The sequence below is a fragment of the Urocampus carinirostris genome, chromosome 9 (assembly GCF_059441175.1).
Source record: "Urocampus carinirostris isolate Australia breed hairy pipefish chromosome 9, RoL_Ucar_1.0, whole genome shotgun sequence".
NCBI lineage: Eukaryota > Metazoa > Chordata > Actinopteri > Syngnathiformes > Syngnathidae > Urocampus > Urocampus carinirostris.
The window spans coordinates 6,069,407-6,088,783 of NC_142357.1; the positions used below are offsets into that span (position 1 = coordinate 6,069,407).

General features: G+C 38.5%; 1 protein-coding gene across 4 annotated transcripts in view; it reads left to right on the forward strand.

Annotated features, from left to right (window-relative positions):
- The window catches only part of LOC148359176 (teneurin-2-like), a 444,001-nt gene that overhangs the window by 296,286 nt on the left and 128,338 nt on the right, over positions 1-19,377 (forward strand). For all 4 annotated transcript variants that reach the window (XM_088344352.1, XM_088344353.1, XM_088344354.1 and 1 more), the window contains one exon: positions 12,708-12,939. In XM_088344352.1, the coding sequence (XP_088200478.1) occupies positions 12,708-12,939 (232 nt within the window). The remainder of the gene's footprint in view (positions 1-12,707; positions 12,940-19,377) is intronic.

Consider the following 19,377-nt stretch of genomic DNA (forward strand, 5'->3'; position numbering starts at 1 on the left):
AAGACGATCAGTCACGCAGTAGAACACGGGAATAGAGCAGCAGCGAGAGAATTCAACATTAATGAATCGATCGCCAAGTAAGGAAGAATAAACAAAGTTTCCGTGGCAATAAAAGCGAGATGGCCACAGTTAGAGGACACACTTGAACAGTGGGTTGTTGAACAAAGAGCAGAAAGTAGAAGTGTCAGTACAATGACTATTCGAATGAAGGCCACAGCGCTGGCACGGGAACTTAACATTAAAGAATTCAGAGATGGTCCTACTTGGTGTGTGTTTACGTTGTAGCGGGCAGAGACGGGAGTCGTAGGCGGAGTGTCAAACAAAAGTGCCAATGAAAGCTGCTTTAATGACATTTAAACTTGCAATCGAAACTTACAAAACAAACCAAAACACGAGAGTGGCTCTAGCCGGCAGAATTAAGAGTCCCCCTAGGAACTCGCTAACTGAACAATGGTTCCATGGGTGAATTATGTAAAACCCACTACAACGTACAGTTATTATGTTATTGCTTTACTGTTATTGTTTTTCACTTGTTGTTTTTGCACATTACGAGTGTCACTATATTGCGATTGCACTAACGTTTAATTTACCATAACAGTATCAGACGTTTTTTTGCGTGTTGACTAAATGGAGGAAAAGTAAAATGTTATGCCTTGCTGTTGTTCAAAGATGTTAAAGATGTGTCACGAAAATGCTTTACCTAGGAGAAAATAATAAAACGGCTGTTTATTCATTTTGGGAGTGAATGGAGTTGTGGAAAGCTTGTTTGTTATCTATTAATAGAGTTTGACTGACCTATCTGACTGTTTTGTTGACATTCCCTTTAGCGCAGCACCATCTAACGGTTGCATAACGTAACTACATCCTCTACTGTAGCTGCAGTACTCTGGGGTGAGAACGAGTTGGGGTGTTCAAACCTGTTAAAAAAGTTGTTTAACTGGTTAACCCTCCCCACATCTTCGTCCACGGCCACACCCCGCTTGGTGCTGCAGCCGGCGATGTCTTCATCCCTTCCCACACCTCCATTATGCTGTTGTTCTGCAGCTTTTTCTCCAACTTCCTCCTGTACTGCTCCTTCGCTTCATGGAGATGGACTCTGAGCTCCCTCTGTACTCGTTTTAGCTTCTGCTGATCGCCATCTTTAAAGGCCCTCTTCTTTTGGTTCAGAAGGCACTTGACGTCGCTCGTTATCCAGCGTTTGTTGTTGGCATGGCAGCGTACAGTTTTTACAGGAACAAAATTGTCCATACAGAAGTTGATGTAGTCAGTAGTGCAGTTTGCCACCACCTCAATGTCCCCACTGCTGAACCCGAGCAGGACATCCCAGCCCGTACATCTAAAGCAGTCTCTCAGAGCCTGCTCTGCGTCAGTAGACCATTTCCTGAATGAGCGTGTGGTTGTTGGTAGCCTCCTCACTTTTGGTTTCTAATGAGGTTCAAGCAGAGTGAGGTTGTGGTCTCCTTTCCCGAGGGCAGGCAGTGGCATAGCACTATATGCGTCCTTAATGTTTGCATACAGCAGGTCAATAGTCCTATTAGCCCTGGTTTTGCAGTCCACATACTGGAAGAAAGAGGGCAGTGTTGTATCCAGAGTCACTTGATTGAAGTCCCCAGAGATCAACATGACGGCCTCGGGCTGCTGTGTTTGTAGTTTGGCAACAGCAGAGTGGATGACGTCACACGCTACTTCCGTATCAGCGCGTGGTGGGATGTAAACAATAACAGCAATGGAGTGTCCAAACTCTCTGGGCAAGTAATAGGGACGCAAACTGTGAATACATTAATTTTAACTGTTCAAGGAATGCAGTTCCACAATGAAACCAACTTACCACGATATACAAACTCAAGTGGGAGCTTTGAAAAAAATACATTATATTGCTTTTATTTTCAGACTGGCTTGAAATGAGGGCAGAACGGCAACTGGGTGGTTAGGTCGCATCCCCACAGTACAAAGTCTTAGGGTTTAAGCCTCCCTGTGTGAAATGAAATGAAATGAAATGATCTGCATTTATACAGCGCTTTTCAAGTCAAGACTTCCCAAAGCGCTTTACATTGTGCTTCACATTTCCCAATAGCGGCCGTGCAGCCATGTAAGGCGCTAACCTGCTTATTGGGGGTATTAGGGGTTCAGTGTCTTACCCAAGGACACTCGACATGTAACACAGAGGAGCCGGGATTCGAACTGCGATCTCTTGATCCCAAGACGAGCGCTCTACCTCCTGAGCCACTGCCGCCGTAATGAAATGATCTGCATTTATATAGCGCTTTTCAAGTCAATGACTTCCCAAAGCGCTTTACATTGTGCTTCACATTTCCCAATAGCGGCCGTGATCTGTGCAGCCATGTAAGGCGCTAACCTGCTTATTGGGGGTAATTGGGGGTTCAATGTCTTACCCAAGGACACTTCGACATGTAACACGGACAAGCCGGGATTCGAACTGGGATCCCTTAATCCTAAAACGATCGCTCTACCTCCTGAGCTACTGCCGCCCCTGTTCTTCTCCCCGTGCCTGCGTAGGTTTCCTCCTGGCACTCCGGTTTCCTCCCGGCACTCCGGTTTCTTCCCACACTCCAAAGACATACATGTCAGGTTGATTAGCCAGTTCTTATTGTCCCTAGGTGTGAATGAGTGGGTGAATAGTTGTCTGTCACTGTGTGCCCTGCGACTGGCTGGCGACCAGTTCAGGGTGTCCCCTGCCCACTGCCCGGAGATGGGTGGGATGGGCTCCAGCAACCCCCTGACCATATTGATGATAAGCTCTGCAGACAATGGATGGATCAAATGGTTTGAAACAATGAAAAAATAAATACAAAATAAACGTTTTAGCAGAGCATGGGCAAAACGGTTAGACTACATCAGATCAAACTACTATGCAAGGTCTACTAAAGCTGACAGTATATAATTTCAGTTCGGTTTGCATTTATTAAAAAAAAAAAAAACTTTTTATAGAAATGACCGAGAGGCTCGTTTCTTTTTTTTTTTACATACTCGGAGTAGCCAGATTAATACACTCATGTCATTCTGTTTGACTTGCGTGGTTCACAACATTGTCACGCCCAATCATGTTGTTGCTCTTGATAACCCCACCCGTGGGGCATATGTTTTTTTTTTGTAACCTAGGAGATTTGATAAAAAAGGGAGGGTTTAGAACAGGTTGGAATTTATTTTCTGAGTATTGGGCTCACTCCCCTTTTGTACTTGGAAGTTCAAAATACATTGTTTTAATATCTCCTTAATTTGAGTGTCTTCGAAACTTATCACTAAGTCAGAGCTTTATCTGTCATCTCTGGAAATTTCCTCGCTGCAAGTTCCGGGCCCTGTGAGCCGGAATCAGCATGTTGCAGCCATTTATGTTCCTCATGTAACCATACACAGCAGCAATGATCTATATCAGTGTACACATGTGTCTCAACAATTAGTTACTTTGGACCAACTGCATCTATCTTATTGCCCTCCTGTTTCTTTACCCATGTTTTTTCTCTACTCTGAGCCGCTCCACATGTAATCAGCAGATATATTTAGCGTAGGTCTGATGGGAAAGAAAGGGAAAGTCCTAATGTGATTTTTGGTGGAATACAATCTATTGTTAATGGCGTTAGTCTCTCCTTTGATCCAGTATAAATCTTCATTAGGGAAAGCCCGGGTCCCAGGTTCAAGAAGAACGTGATTAGGAGGCTTTTAAAATGACGTTACATCAGCCATCTAATTGGTTTACTGTTTGCTGGGGCAACATCAATCATTAGCCCAGTAACCGCGCAGCAAATAAATTCACTCTGCCACTGACACCCTAATGGCAGACTCCGGCGGAGAGAGAAAGTGAAGCTCAAAGGCACTATCTTGCAAACTAATGCTCTTGTTCACATACACCTACATACGCCTATTTTAAATCTTGGCTGAGTTCATCAACATAAAGGCGGAAAACAATTGTGTCAAACTTGTCAAGAATCTTTGTAAAATTTAATTGGTAATTTTACAAATACTCTTGGTGTACTGTGGTTTACTAGAGCAGTTTTGCTACCTTGCAGACTTCCATCGTGCACTCTGCCCTGCATTCTAATTGGCTAAACAGAGGAAGATGCTTTCTATCGCCTACAATTTTGGACTTTCCTCTGGAGCATCATGCAGGTCTTTGGGGTGTTTGTTTTAATTATTCCACAAATTAACTCAAAAGTACTGAAAGTCCCATTAGCTTGCTAATTATACATTTGTTACAATAAAAAGAAATATCCATTCAAGTAATCACTATGTGCTTCATACTTATGGACAGTTATTGTCCCAAGCAACAACAAAATAGGATTTACGGTGAGAATGTCAACCATAAGAGGGCACTGGAAGAACACTGTTTATGTTTCTCAAAGGCAGAACAGTTAATATATGCAGTATAATGTAATCATAACCATGCGTTTCCACTTCTATTCCCCATATTTACTGGTATATAAGGCACACTTTCACATGTATGGCCAATATAAGGATTTTAGGTTAACCTGGAAAATAGGGTACATAGGAAATCAAAAACATCGCTTACAAAAGCCTTGTTAATTTAATGACCGAGTAATGAATCAATGTCCGATTGCAATTTAGTTAAAACTTTACAGTTATTGCTAATCCTTGTTTCTAAATACATCAAAATAACACAAAGTGCAACTCACGCCTATATGATATCAATATATTTTTTGTAGCTTCCCTTGTCCTTAATAACGAAGGAGTGTTGATCTCTGTTTTTTTTTGTTTTGTTTTTTCAAAACGCCAAAAACATAATAACTGCAGAGAGTTATTGTCCCCTGTGTCTCTAATGTCTTCTAAATGAGTTTCGACTGGCAGCCTGGCAGTTGCCCTGGCATGTTGAAGGACATGTAAATTGCGGCAATTAAATAAATCACCCCGGACGTGACCGTGTGTCCGCCTGCCTGACTGAATGGGGACCATACGCGTGTTGGATGTGCTCTTGGAGCGAATGGACGCTGGGAAGGAAATGAGCTTGACCAAGCCGAGCAGAAACTGACCACTGTGAGATAATCCAGCAGGAAGATGCATGCTGTTTATGTGTGTGCAGACTAACAAAGTAAGTTCCCATTACTTGAGCTAACAGGTGGACAGACATAACTTTAGTTTTTAGTCAGGCTTGACAGTTGAATGGAGCGGAACGCTATTGATGTGGATTGGCCGAGAATTGGCTTTGCAAATTTTTATGTGGGAATAATCTTTGGCCTAGAGCACCTGTCTGGGATCATTCCCCCCTAGAACGCCAGGAGAGCTAAGACGGCCAAAGGGAGCTTAGCAGATCACTCCTGGAAAGAGCTAACGTTCGCGCTTGTCTCTTGCCATTTATTATGCATGGAGGAAAGTAACGTGGTGGGGTGGGGGGCATAACCTATTTTTAGCCAAAAAAGCAACTTGCATCCTGCTGCTAAGGAAGTCACCTCAAGTCACTGGTAATCTCATAAAAGTTTAATGGATTTCTTGCAACAAATGTATGGAAAGAAAAGAAAACAAGAACAATGTTCGCTTTTGAGCTGCAATGAACGATTATTATAACGATGGATGAATCGATATATATATATATATATATATATATATATATATATATATATATATATATATATATATATATATATATATATATATATATATATATTGTTTTTAGATAAATCAGATTTTTAAGGAGCACATTTTTAGTTTTTTAGTTTCCTCCTTAATACAAATGTATGCTATACACCGGCTAATATGTAAGATACGCTCCTCCTACCACCTTATCCAAAGATCATATTACATTTTGACTTATCAAACAAAACCAAAACAAAGAAAGAGCCATACATTTTTTTTTAATTCTTATCCACAAAAAATATGTATAATGTAAACCCATTTCTTTTTTAAATGTTGTCAATTAATTTGTTGTTCTGGTCATATATTTTAATATGACAAACATTACCAATGTGCAAAAGATGCATAATACGCCTAAAGATATGTCACTTGTGTTGAATTGAAGCTGTCATCATTATTCTTTTTATTTTTACTTTATTGTATTAATTTTTTTTCTTTTTTATCTGTATTTTGGCAGTATTTTATTTTCCATCGAAAATGGTTTATATTATAGAGTTTGACCGTTTCATGCCAATTTCGCTTGTTATAATGCAAAGTTCAATACAAAAATATTTTTATAATTACTTTCAGATACTCTTTTTTTAGCGTCCTATGCCAGATCATATTGGTACTACAACCTTTAATGTCACTTTTGCATTGATTTAACATGCTTAGTGGCTCATAAATCGGACAACACAGCAAATAAATGATTAAATTAGTTGACAACACTTTCAATAATCGATTTTAATCAATTGTATCGATTTGTTGCTGCAGCAGCAGTTTGCTTATCTTGCACTAACTTGTCATTTCTAACAATGTATATATAATGGTTGTCACCGTGTTTGTATTTCTATGCAAATGGATAAGTGTGGGTGAAATAGACACTGCATTTGTGCTCATAGTTTGTTTTTGGCTGAACGTGATGACTCTTCTCTAGCGGATTATTGCCTCCTAATTAGACAAAGATGACTAGCCAAGGCAGAGGCGGTGTGAGTCTGCATTTGTGTGCATCTGTTTATGTGTATATTTCATAGTGTACATGCTTGTATGAATCCCTCCATGTATATATTTGAATAATAGGCAAAAATATATATGAACTATCGCATTAATGTGCATTTATTCAAATATTAGTAGTTTGTATTTATTTGTATTTATTTTAAATAGCATGAGGCTTAACTGATGGGAGTGGTTTTGTGATTTTGAGTTATATATATATATATATATATATATATATATATATATATATATATATATATATATATATATATATATATATATATATACATATGTGTGTAGATTATATATTATAGATTAGTTAAATATTTTTAAATATACATTTTCCTGTGGATTAACTGGCTGTCTCTCTATCACTCGATATATATTGTCAAAGTATCACATACAGTGTGCATGTATATAAGATGTGGGTTTCACCTTGAGCTCTCCTTTGCTGTTGTCTGAGAGGAATGACAAATAGGCAGGGTGTGATTTGGTCAGAAAAAGGACACGAACTAGGAGCACATGAGAGGATGCCCATAAACACAGCATGCATAACTATTAGCTAAATGAAAATTGCAAAGAAGAAATCATTTTTGGTGCAGAGGATGGAAACGGGACGTGACAAATGAGGTAAAGAGAATGGGAATTTGAGAGAAAAGCACTAAGCAAAGGGTAGCAATGAAGAGAAGGTGGATTAGGCACAGCCCGTTTAACTGCTGAATGGGCATTTCTACCCCACAAACCCGTCACACACGCGCACACACACACACTTCCTGCCCAGCAACTTTTCTCCGTTAACCACCGAAAATGTCAATAAACACTTTGCCTATGCAGGACTGCGAAACAAACTGCATCAGCCGGTTATTGCTGCCAGCTGGCAAACACACTCGTATAGAAGACAGAGTGTTTTTTACGAGGGAGGCAGGTTAGCAGGCTAATGTTCCTCCACTGAATGAGCATCCTTTGAATCGAAGGGCATAATGAACTTCCAGGGATTAGATGTCCATGAAACCTTCAGCGATGGTAACTTTCATCGAGTTCCAGGGACGTGGTGGGATAAACGGGGTCGGTCCACCTGGCACTCAGAGGGCTAGCAATCTTTTTTCAAGACTGGACACTAGGGTGGTCCTTTTGCAAAGTGAAGGCCTGATTCCAGACCACAATGGTGTGGTCAATAGATTAACTCTATGGTGTTTATTGAACAACCTTCCATTGAACACCAAAAAAACAAGGAGATGATCCTAGACTTCAGGAAGGGCAGAGTCCTGCTTCACATCAACCGGGACCGCGTGGAAATGGTCCACTTTATCTGATTCCTTGCATGCAGCTCTCTGAGGACTTCTCCTGGTCATCCATGAATTGCATGAATTCAAAAGCAGGAAACAAACAAACAAGCCGACAAAATATCGAAAAAACATGCATGTCACATTATTTTTTTTAGACTGTATTTTGGTATCATGTTTTATTTATAATTGTGTTTGAATTCAGTTTCGGATGTTGTCCGGGCTGAGCAAGGTACTCAAGGAAAAAGTATGGCTAGGAAAATGATGGAGGTCTGGTTCATCAGCCATCCGAACCCTCAGCCGAAAGCAGCTGCCATCCTTCTGGAAAATGTCAAGGCTGTTCTTTTACTTCCACTTTTAAGAAAAGAAGACCTTCATGGAGATAGCAAGCCTAGTGGTAAAGGATGTGTTCTTGTTTTGGGAGAGGGACAAGATCACCAAGACTGATGAGCCAGATCTCCATCGTTTCATAGTTGCATTCACAGTCACCATACATATCACTCAAATTATTCGCTCGGCCCAAATAAAACCGAAAACTGAGTTGGAACAAATGTAGCGATAAATTAAGTATACTGTAGTACTAAAATCCAATTTACCAAACAAATTTGACATGCATGTCTTTTTTTATGTTTCACACCCTGTGTGGGTCATATAAGCTCAAATTTCAAATGCAACTTAAAAAAAAAAATAATAAGCCAACTGATTGCCTATTTTATAAAGCCAAATTGCCCTTAGGCATCTCTTGAATAAGTCCGATCGAACTGAAACTTCACAAGGTGCATTTCCCGCATAACACCATAATCAGTCGCTTGTCAAAATATTTATTTTGGAAATGTTCCCTACATATAAGAATTGCCCTATTAGACGACAGTACTAAAATGTCTATGGACACCTTTTAACAATGAACAACCCAATAACTCTTTTATCTTTGGAAAATTATGACCCATGGGTAATCCAGGGTTAACTATGTCTGACCAATATGACACTTCACACCATATTCAGGCCTTTGTTTAAAGACAAGAACCACCCAAATGGACACCAAACATAATGCTTTGAGAAAACGTTCTGCAGATGCTTTTCATCAACCGAGTGGAAAAGAGAAGATGAAGAGCCAAGGCAGGAGAATAATATTAGATCTAGCTGCTCCCTAATTGCCGTGTTTATCTACCACATGTTTTTCTTCCGTCAAACTGGCTTCCTGGTAAAACAAGCTAATAGCCTACCTGCCGCTTGTACTTTAGAAAGTGGACATATCAAATGGATCAGTCCACTATCTTTGTTTTATCCGCCCACGTTTGCTTGAAGCGTTCTGCTAGGGTGGCCAATCAAGTCGGTTTTCACAAGCATTTCTGAGTCAAGAAAAAAAAGGATTTTGCATCTGCTTTGAGCAAACAGGCTCTTTTTTTTGTGGTTTTCGATTATTGTGGACTAACGTAGTATAACAATTTACTTGTGTGTCTTTGTTGTAAAAGAACAAGCAAAGCATTTTTTTTATATTATTCATACACTGAAAAATCCTTTAATTTAAAAAAAAAAATGTTTTATTGACGGATTCACCGCAAGTATTATGTCTATATTTTTATGAATACAATTTGATAGTAATAACATCGATGACTGTAATTATGATGTACCTTTTCTCAAATGAATCAAATTAAAATAATCCAGTAATCTTTAGCTATAACTTGTTTCACCTCTCCCTGCTCCATGAATTTTCATTGTGCATTATGTTCTGCGTTTTCATTGGCTAAACATTTCTTAATAGAGGTTCTAGTTTTTAATACATAAATGTTGATAGGTAGAGAATACAGTACTTTTATACATTAAACAAATACTCAGGCTTGTGAACAGGGTTTATTCTTTGGTTTCAATGTATAATAGATTATTAAATTGTATTGTTTAAAAAAAGACATTGTTTTATTTTAACTTCACAGGTTTCGTCTATCATGGGTTATTTTTGGAATGCATTTTTATCAAGTAAAATTTAATTATTTGTTTGCCTAATATTTTCAGTCATAGTTAAACAATTATTTAGGGACAATTACATCATTGTTGTCATGTAAACAAAAATCCCTTTTGACATAACTATTTCATAAACCATTGAAAGACGACTTAATTGAGTAGCAAATACATATTTCAGAGATAAATTGTTGTTGTTGTTCTTTTCAAATGATGGTTAGAATATTGTAATATCTTATTTACTAATTCTTGTATAGGCTTCCCAAAAATTACTGGTATGCAATTCTACTTTTTAAAATTACATTTTGCCTGCTCAGGAGAATGTGCCAAAATTCACTTTTGAATTTAATGTGCTCACTTTTTCCATTGCATTGTGGAGCATTTTGTGGAAATAGTGAATTTAAATTACCCAAAAGTTTTCAATATATATATATATATTTTTTGTTTTTCACATTTATTGCAATTGTAACCAAATCATAGTTTTTGCAAAAATCATTATCTCGGGTTGCTTTATACAACATAATAAAGGACACCAGAAGGTGGTGTAAGATATAAGACAAAGTAGGACAAATAGAGGACAAGAGACGTCTGCCTACCTTAATATCCATTTACACTCTCTGCATATATGATGCGAGAGCTCATTGCAAATCGTCTTGCAGGTGCCCAAATGTTTGGATAAGTGAATATGTGTGTCTTTTCTCTCAAGAGTACCCTAGCATGTGCAAACAGATGTTTTACGTCTCCATTCTTAAGAAGAGGTCAGACCTCCTCTATCTTGCGGAAGCCTCCTTTTCCTCTTTCTTTGCTTCCATGAGCATCTGCTGCGAAGCAAACATCCCTGCGATGTGGGGAGCAGGTCACCTTGTATGCATCTTAAATCACAAAAAAAAAAAACACTGAGATATCTTATCCTATGGAATATTAATAATCATAACTATTGAAGGAACCAGCCAAATTTTTGTTGGTGTCATTTTGTCTCCTTTCATGGTCAAATTTGAGATCAATAAAGGGTCATATATGTCAGCATTGCCACACATTGTCTTTGATGGTGTTTCAAGTTGCAACTATTATATGAACTGTGCTCATCAGGAAGGTAACATGCAAAGAGGTTTATTATGTGTTTACCAATTAAATGTGTTCAGCCATGAGAATTAAAGGTGAGTGTAAAAAGTTCACAATAATGCATTCAATGCAATAGACCTATCTTCACATACAATATGAGAATACTCAAAATGTCTCTTGTTACTGGGACATCAAAACCAACCAACCTCATCTACCTACAGAATGTCAAGAAAAACTCAGACCCTCTGGATTACTGGAGTATTGTCAAACATTCAAATTGTAAACATCTTTGAATCTCTCGCAATTGTGGACTAAAGTGGCCTGCCAATCTCTCTTACCCCTATCAACTTTGCCTTATTTAGTCACCAACTTTTGGGTTCAATTGTCCTCCCTACAGTTGTGGTCACTTGTCTTTATTTCCCTCCCATCACGACTCTCCCTCGTCATTATTGGTTCTGTGCTAGTTCATTGTCTTCTATATCACATTCCACGCACTCTTGTCCGAGCCTTTTGTTAATTCAGAGTACAGAACCCTTGCCTGCCCTTCCGGATCATGAGTAACGCCCGACTAAATATCGGATTGTCACCCTCGCTATTTTGACTAACCAGAACGCCGATTCCTTGCTGCATCCTGGACCATGATTGTTGCCTCGCTACCTGAAATCCAGTGTACCAAACCCTGTCCGTTACTACACTAATTTGTGTTTCTGCACTGTAATTCCATACCACCTGTAGTGGGTCCTTGACAGGATCTTTATTACCTATGTGCAAATATCTCTCGGTGTGACATTTTCCCAATGAAATCAGGACTCTGATAACCAGGGCTCTGTTGTTCGGTGCAGTTTTGATGCAAATCTGTCAACGACTGGTGTGCATCTTGAAGATGTCCATCAGGGGCACTGCTAACTGTAGTTGACTGTAGTCGGAGGCAGGTTTTTTTTTTTTTTTTTTTTTTTACAGTAAGTTACAGTAGCATGGGAAGTTACATATGCATTTTTTCTTGTGTTACACATATATTGTTTTGTTTGACTTGCTATGTTTCCATCAAAAAGAAATGATATGTGTTAAATTCGGTGAAAAACAGTTTATGTTTTTATTTGAGTGATTTGCCTCTTGTCTTAGGAGAACTTGTAATAATCAATTAAACTTTACTTGTTTGTTGAGGACAAAGACAAAAATGTTGAGGGATAGAAAAAGGTGGCCACATACAAAATAACATTGAAGAAGAAGCCAACAAAACCTTTGTGTAAAGCATCAGTGAGTGAGCGTGTGTATTTGAATATAAATGAAAAAACATTCACTACAACTTTGTGGAGCTCACCGTCACTGTACGGATGTAGTCTATTGATTTCACCACATACACACTCTTGGTTATGATGCCTCAGACAAGAACGTGATGTGTGAACGGGTCTTCTTGTCTGGGTCATCTGGGTTTGTTTCTGCAGCTCGTTCACTCAACAGTCCATTAGCTCTGTGCTGGAAGGGTTGGTATTGGATTCTGGCTGACATTTTTGGCCCAAGGAGGAGGAAAGGAGGCATTTAATGCTGTATGCTATAAAATTGCTCAAACAAATAGTGCAAATACACCTTACTTGTGGTCAAATAAACGAAAATCTAATGACAAATGTGCAATGCTTTATAGAATTATGTCTGAAAATTCCGCATAATTGACTTCTCGAAGATTAAACTGTTTCACCTTGCTTTACTAACACCATTGCTCAACATAAGGCGCTAATGGTTTCTTGCTGACTTTGACTCACCCTTTTGTTCTCTTGATTAATTATTTGTATGATGATCTTTGTTTGTGTCATTTGTCCTGTCTTCTACCAGGGGTGGCCAACCACCACACCCAGTCCAAACTCCGGCCTCCACTGCCCCCTCCTCACAACCATCACACCTTGTCTCACCAGTCTGCAAACAGCCTGAACAGAAACACCCTGAGAGGAGGCCGCAATCCCATTCACGCCCCAACTACAGGAACCGGAGACGGACCCACCACACCCGAGTCTGTTCAGCTCCAGGACAGCTGGGTGCTCAATAGCAACGTTCCACTAGAAACCAGGTCAGAGAATTTGGTTGGTCCTTCTATTTTTACTGTCACTGTGTTTACCTGATGTTGATTTCTTGAGAGTGATAGAAAGTAATCAATAGTGAGGAATAAAAGGTCACAGACATGCTGTTACCAGCAGTGCTTGCAGCAAAAGACGATGGTGTATAAAAGAACTGAAATACAATTAAAGCTGTGGAGGCACTCATTCTGTTTCAGAATGTTCTGATACACTTGACACATGTACCTGGTCCTGTGTCGCCTAAGGTGAAAGTTACACCTAAACAGGATACTTTGAAATGTGTATTAGTGCAAGGATTACATGTCAATTATGGACATGATTTGTGGGCCATGCAAAAATTTAAGAAAGCATTTCCTAGTTGTAAATCTTAACTGGAAGAACTTTATCTAACTAAACCCATTTTTGACCAACACCTATTTGGGGAGAGATTTTTCTCAAAAACAAATACATTTGGGATTTACTCAAAATCAAATAAGTATACAGTATGTCTAGATAAATGCACACGCAAGATTAAAAATTGCACAGATAAATCGCAAATATATTTGTGTCTCTGAAAAATGAATGATTCACATCAAAAAAATGTCTAAATTGTACAGGATACATTGGAAAATTGTCTTTGAAAGTCTTTTAAAAAGTGCTTGAATTTGGCCTGTAAAAAGGTGTATTCGATTGTCTGGACCTGAAAATCATACCTCAGTTAGTGCCAATATTCAAACACGCTTAGTAAAAAAGGTATGATTGAAAAATAAATGTTAAATAATGCCTTAAGGACAGATTGATAAAAAAGTATTCATATGAAGCTTGAATGCATTTTTCACCTGAATTAACATCAAGAGTAAATTTTCTAACGTAAAAACATGGCTTTAAAGTGAAATAAACGGATTCAAACATACCAAATGTGCTGTCATGCTGTGTTGCAAAGTGATATAAAAGTCACCAGAGGTCGGTAAATTAAATTATCGCTTAATCTGCATAATCTGCAATTTGCATGTGATTTTAATGCACTCTGTAGGAATGTGAAATAGTGTTGCAAGAGAGGTGAGACTTGAAAAAAAGCTGATTCATGATCTTGGATTTACATAGTGAGTAATTTTGAAAATATGATATGGGGCACAGCACATATCATATATATATATGTGAGTATATGTATAGTTGTATGTGTCCTCTTTCAGAAAAGCACAAAATGACAAAGAAAGCCACTTTTTTTTTTTTTTTTTTTTCGATCATTCCTGAAAAAGTTCTAGGGAGCCACAAGGTCAGTGCTAAAGACATCCATATGGCGTTAGAGTCGCACATTGCTAACTCCCGGGGTGTATCAAATGGCTCACCAACCTGGACTCTTGTGCAGACAAATCAGCTTGAAACTTGATTTGAGCAAAAATCTCAATTTGGCCTAAAAAAGTTAATTATGCGCCTAAATGTGATATATATGATATATTATCATTAGAATTTTGCTAACTTAGTTTGCTTTACTTTATTAAAAATGAAAGATTATTTTTTTCACGTTTTTCAGAAGATAATCTGTTGCCATCATGTGGATGTTATCGTGAAAACGAAAATGTGGCATAAAACTGCTTCTTACCTTCATTTAGCTACGGAGAAGTCTAACCTCGTGGGCGATGGAAAGTATCTGCGTATGCCATTTGGACCTGGGTGCAGTCGGTCAAGAGTGTTTTGCTGACATAATGGTTGACAGAGAAACTCAACATTGATAAATATTTGAGCATAGGTTAGTCAAACTGTTTTACATTGGTTTTCAACTCAGGCAGACACAGGCAGAAAAGGGGCCGGGTGATTTTTTTAGCCAATTTGAATGCAGAACCTAATGCACGAGGTAAATCCGTGACGTATCAAAACAGCAAAAAGTAAATCATAATACAGCGAAGGAGAACTGTACTCCTATCGAGTTAATAGAAAAGCACCCAAAACATGTGTGTCCCTTGACAAAAAGATTTCCATTTGCTTTGTCTTCATCTTGAGGAATAACACATTAGAGATCACTGCCACTCGTCTGCACTTTGCGCACTACCTGGAGAGGAGAAAAAGGGGCTACAAAAAGCTCCCTCTGTCCCACAAATGTTCTTTTCTGGTGTGCGATAGCACTTTGGAGGCGGAGCAATATACTAGTCACATGGTAATAGTGACACCGCCTATACGCTCACTTGCATCCGTGCATTTTTGAGCATTTACTTGGTAAGCTGTAGTTGTGTTTCTCCTGCTGGGCGCAGAGGCTTCCAGCACTGATGGTTTTGGATGTGTTCCCCAGTGTGACGGCCCCTTGCAAAATTAATGAGGCCTGGCTATGTTTAATTCAGCTTCACTGATCGCGGCTTTATGCTCAGCCTGTACTGATGCATGCGTACATGTAGAAGGCCTGTGCAGCGGTTGTTTCCAGCAGGGGCTAGATTTGCAGTCACAGTTGTTACCTGCAATTGTTGTTGCTGTCATAAACACAAACTAATGCGAACATACCAGGTGCCATTGAGAAACGGGAGGCTAAAAAAATGTGTAGTGTCTCTCAAGTAGGGGTACGTGTGCGCCTGGGAGTATGCGAAGGAACCAGATGGTGCGTGAGTCTCTCAAATAAATTAGAAAAGAATCTTAAGGGACATTATGTATTATTTAGCACCTCCTAGTGGTAAAAAAAACTTAATGTATCCCCACAAAAAAACTGATTTGGATGATAAACAAAAATACACGAACAATTATGTAAAAGTGCATTGTTAAAAGCTAAAGAAACAGACCAAGAAATGTGTATTTATTTTACAAAAAACAGCCCTACTTGATTGCTTGCCATCCTAATGATACAGATACCACCTTGTGAAAGACTCTGCATATAAATGAGATGAAAAATAGTTGTTTGGTTACTACAGACTATTATGACACCAACCCCTGATCTAAAACCTACATGAGGGCAAATAGTACACAGATATTGTCAACATAAAATATATGTTATTCATATGCCATTGAATAGAAGTGGATTTTAAGCTTAGATTTAAACATTCCTTGTCTATAATAGAATAGTGTATCAAGATCACATCAGGGGCCAAAGAAAACATTGAGGCTGTGATTTATTGTATGCAGGAGTAAAGCAGACTTTGAGTTTCCATAGATTGTATTCTTCCTTGGGCTATGTAGTAGACATTTATGTTTGCACACCACAAAACTGCGACATCTAGTAATCACACATTACACATTGTCCCTTTAAATTATTAAAATGAATGTTATTTACTAACATTAGGCCATTATTTTAGGAAATTAATATGGCTATTCATTTTGAAATATGCATTGTAAATGTTTTTAACAGATATTCACATTGACCGCGACACGGCAAAAAAAATATAATAAACTTTATTATTGCGCATAAAGGAGATCTTTAGCTCGTTTGAGGATTATTTTTCCCATAATCCATCAGGAAAATAAAGGATTAATGCATTTTTATAATCGGCATGAAATTATCTAACATTTTGAATAATGATTTAAAGGGTGCCTTATAAATTGTGTTTGAAAGACGGACTATTATTCCTTAAAATGAAGACAAAGCGGACTGTGGTACCGGGCCACATAGAAAGGGAAAGAAAAATGTTGGCTTATTAGTGCTTACACAACATGTGTTTGTGTAGATAGATAGATAGATAGATAGATAGATAGATAGATAGATAGATAGATAGATAGATAGATAGATAGATAGATAGATAGATAGATAGATAGATAGATAGATAGATAGATAGATAGATAGATAGATAGATAGATAGATAGATAGATAGATAGATAGATAGATAGATAGATAGATAGATAGATAGATAGATAGATAGATAGATAGATAGATAGATAGATAGATAGATAGATAGATAGATAGATAGATAGATAGATAGATAGATAGATAGATAGATAGATAGATAGATAGATAGATAGATAGATAGATAGATAGATAGATAGATAGATAGATAGACGGACGGACGGACGGACGGACGGACGGATGGATAGATACTTTATTCATCCCCGTAGGGAAATTCACACTTCCAGCAGTCTCCTTTGTTGTTTATTAACAGATTAACAGGATGCCCTCGGGGTGCTTTGTTGTAGTTTAGCCACAGCGGAGTGGATGACGTCACACGCTAGTCCAAAAGTTCGACGTCCCTGCAGCAGATGGAAATCTTTGTGCCCAGGGATACACCACCTTGTGTTAGCGAGTCCACCTCCTCTCCGCTTCATTAGTATTGTAGATGACATAGGAAATTTGATTTTAGCTCTACATCACATTACTTTTAGTTACGGTGCCACGTTGTATAACATTGTAGCGGAGCATCAGGGGAAATACTTCAGCCAAAATCTATGTTATAAAACGTGGTACAGTGGGTAATGTGGTACCCCCTTAAACCTTGTGAAAGGCTGGGCTTGAGCGGTTTTGTCACTTTGAGTCTCCATAGTTTGTAGCACTGTTTTCGGTTGCACCACGCAATACAGCGACAGCTAGTGTTCATGTTACACACCATCCCTTAATAGAACATAATAACAAAAGTAATAAAATTAAAAGGTTAAGAAACATTCATTAGGGAATGACAAAATAAGATCCCTCAGGATTATATATTGGATACTTACACCTTATGATCACCCTGTGCAGGCAAAACTATGCCCAATAACATCATCAGTTGACAACAGGGCCAACGTCCCACAAAATATACATCTGCGAAACAGATCTCATTATAAAACTGAACTTTAGGGTAACAAGGAAATGTGCACATTGGTGTGTTTATTTGTACTCGTGCTTGTGTGTGTTTGCTTCCCTGGGCCCCAACTTTTTTCCCCAGCGGAATCATATGTAAATCTTGGCATTTGTCACCCGGCCGTTGTTGCAATTGCATGCATGCGTGCGTCTTCTGGCTTGACCTGATAGCGTGACAGCGCTGAGAGGATGAAGATTGATCACCTAGGAACACCCCGGGGCCTGAATGACTGGCAGAGGAAGAGAGAGAGATGAAAACATAGGGCGAGAAGCGATGTAGCATCGAAATATAGGTGGGAATAGAAGAGGCGAAGAGCTATACACATGCGAAAGAGTAGTTTTCAGTTCGGGTGCGGGAGAGAAATATTGTAGTTGTTGCACTATAAGGAGCACCAGACTATAGGGGTTGCACAAAAACAATAGTCTTTTGACATTTATTTTTCATACAAATTGAGAATATAGTAAGAGCAACCATGTTTATTTGTGGGCTCTTTATGCGTATTCTATATACTAATGCAAAGAATAATCAGTTGATAAGTTTTTCAGACCCAAATCACAAACTATTATATGGAACAGGAGTCAAATCCAAATTGTGACGGTAAAAACACAGACACTTCACCACTTGACCACCAGTTATAGGGATGACATATGTATAGGCATCTCATTATCACACTACTAATTATGGTACCAATAACACTGATTTGCATAGTTCATTTTGTTCTGCATTCTGATTAAATGGTTAAATCTCAGTTTGGCACTGTGGCCGGTTTCAGACGTTCTGTTCCGAAAAAGGCCGGGTTAGTAAAAGAATCTCAACTCCAAATTTTTAGTGGTTGTTTTTCCATTATTGCGTTTTATCATTCAGCCTGCATTAGTAACCTACCCTATATACCAGAGCTGGGCACTCTGGTCCTCAAGGGTCCCATGTCCTGCCTGTTTTATGAGGTTTCTCTACTCTTATACAGGTGACAATTTGTATCACCTGAGTCGAAGAAGAGAAAGCGCCAAAATCATGCAGGAAATGTGGCCCTCAAGAACTGGAGTGCCCAGGTCTGCAATATGTATTATGATGACCGATGACAAAGGATATCTTCTAAACACCTTTTTTTCACAAGCAATGGGGAAAAAATTCCATGTTTGGCATTGAATGTGTTAACTGTTTTTTAAGGGGAGATTAAGTGCAGTTTTACACCTGAACCAAATCACCACACTATACAAACTCAATACTTTCTGCCAGCTGTCAAAGAGTGTTTGGTTTGCATTTGTTAAAAAAAAAAATCATACATTTTGACCAAAATTACATAGAGACTTCATTCCTTTTGGACATACTTAGAAACTTATGGTAGACCAAAATCACCCAATGCTTGACATGCCTGGGTTAAACAGTCTCTCCACATGTGCGTCAATAGTGTTGCGGTTTAATATGTATATGTATGTAAAATAGATTGTATTGTACTTTGTTGACTTTCTGTTTTTTTTTTAAATAAATGCACTATACAAATCAGTGTTTCTGGCACCATGGCTAAAAGTAGTGTGATAATGAAATAAAATCTGATACCTTTATATCATCTGTATCTCTGAAGGTCTAGTAGGAAAATGTTGGTGCCCATACCGCCGCAACCTAGGTTTGATTCCCATTGCATCAATGTTCTGTGATTTTGATCAGTGAAGTTTTTTTGATTTTCAATCGTTCCACAAATACATC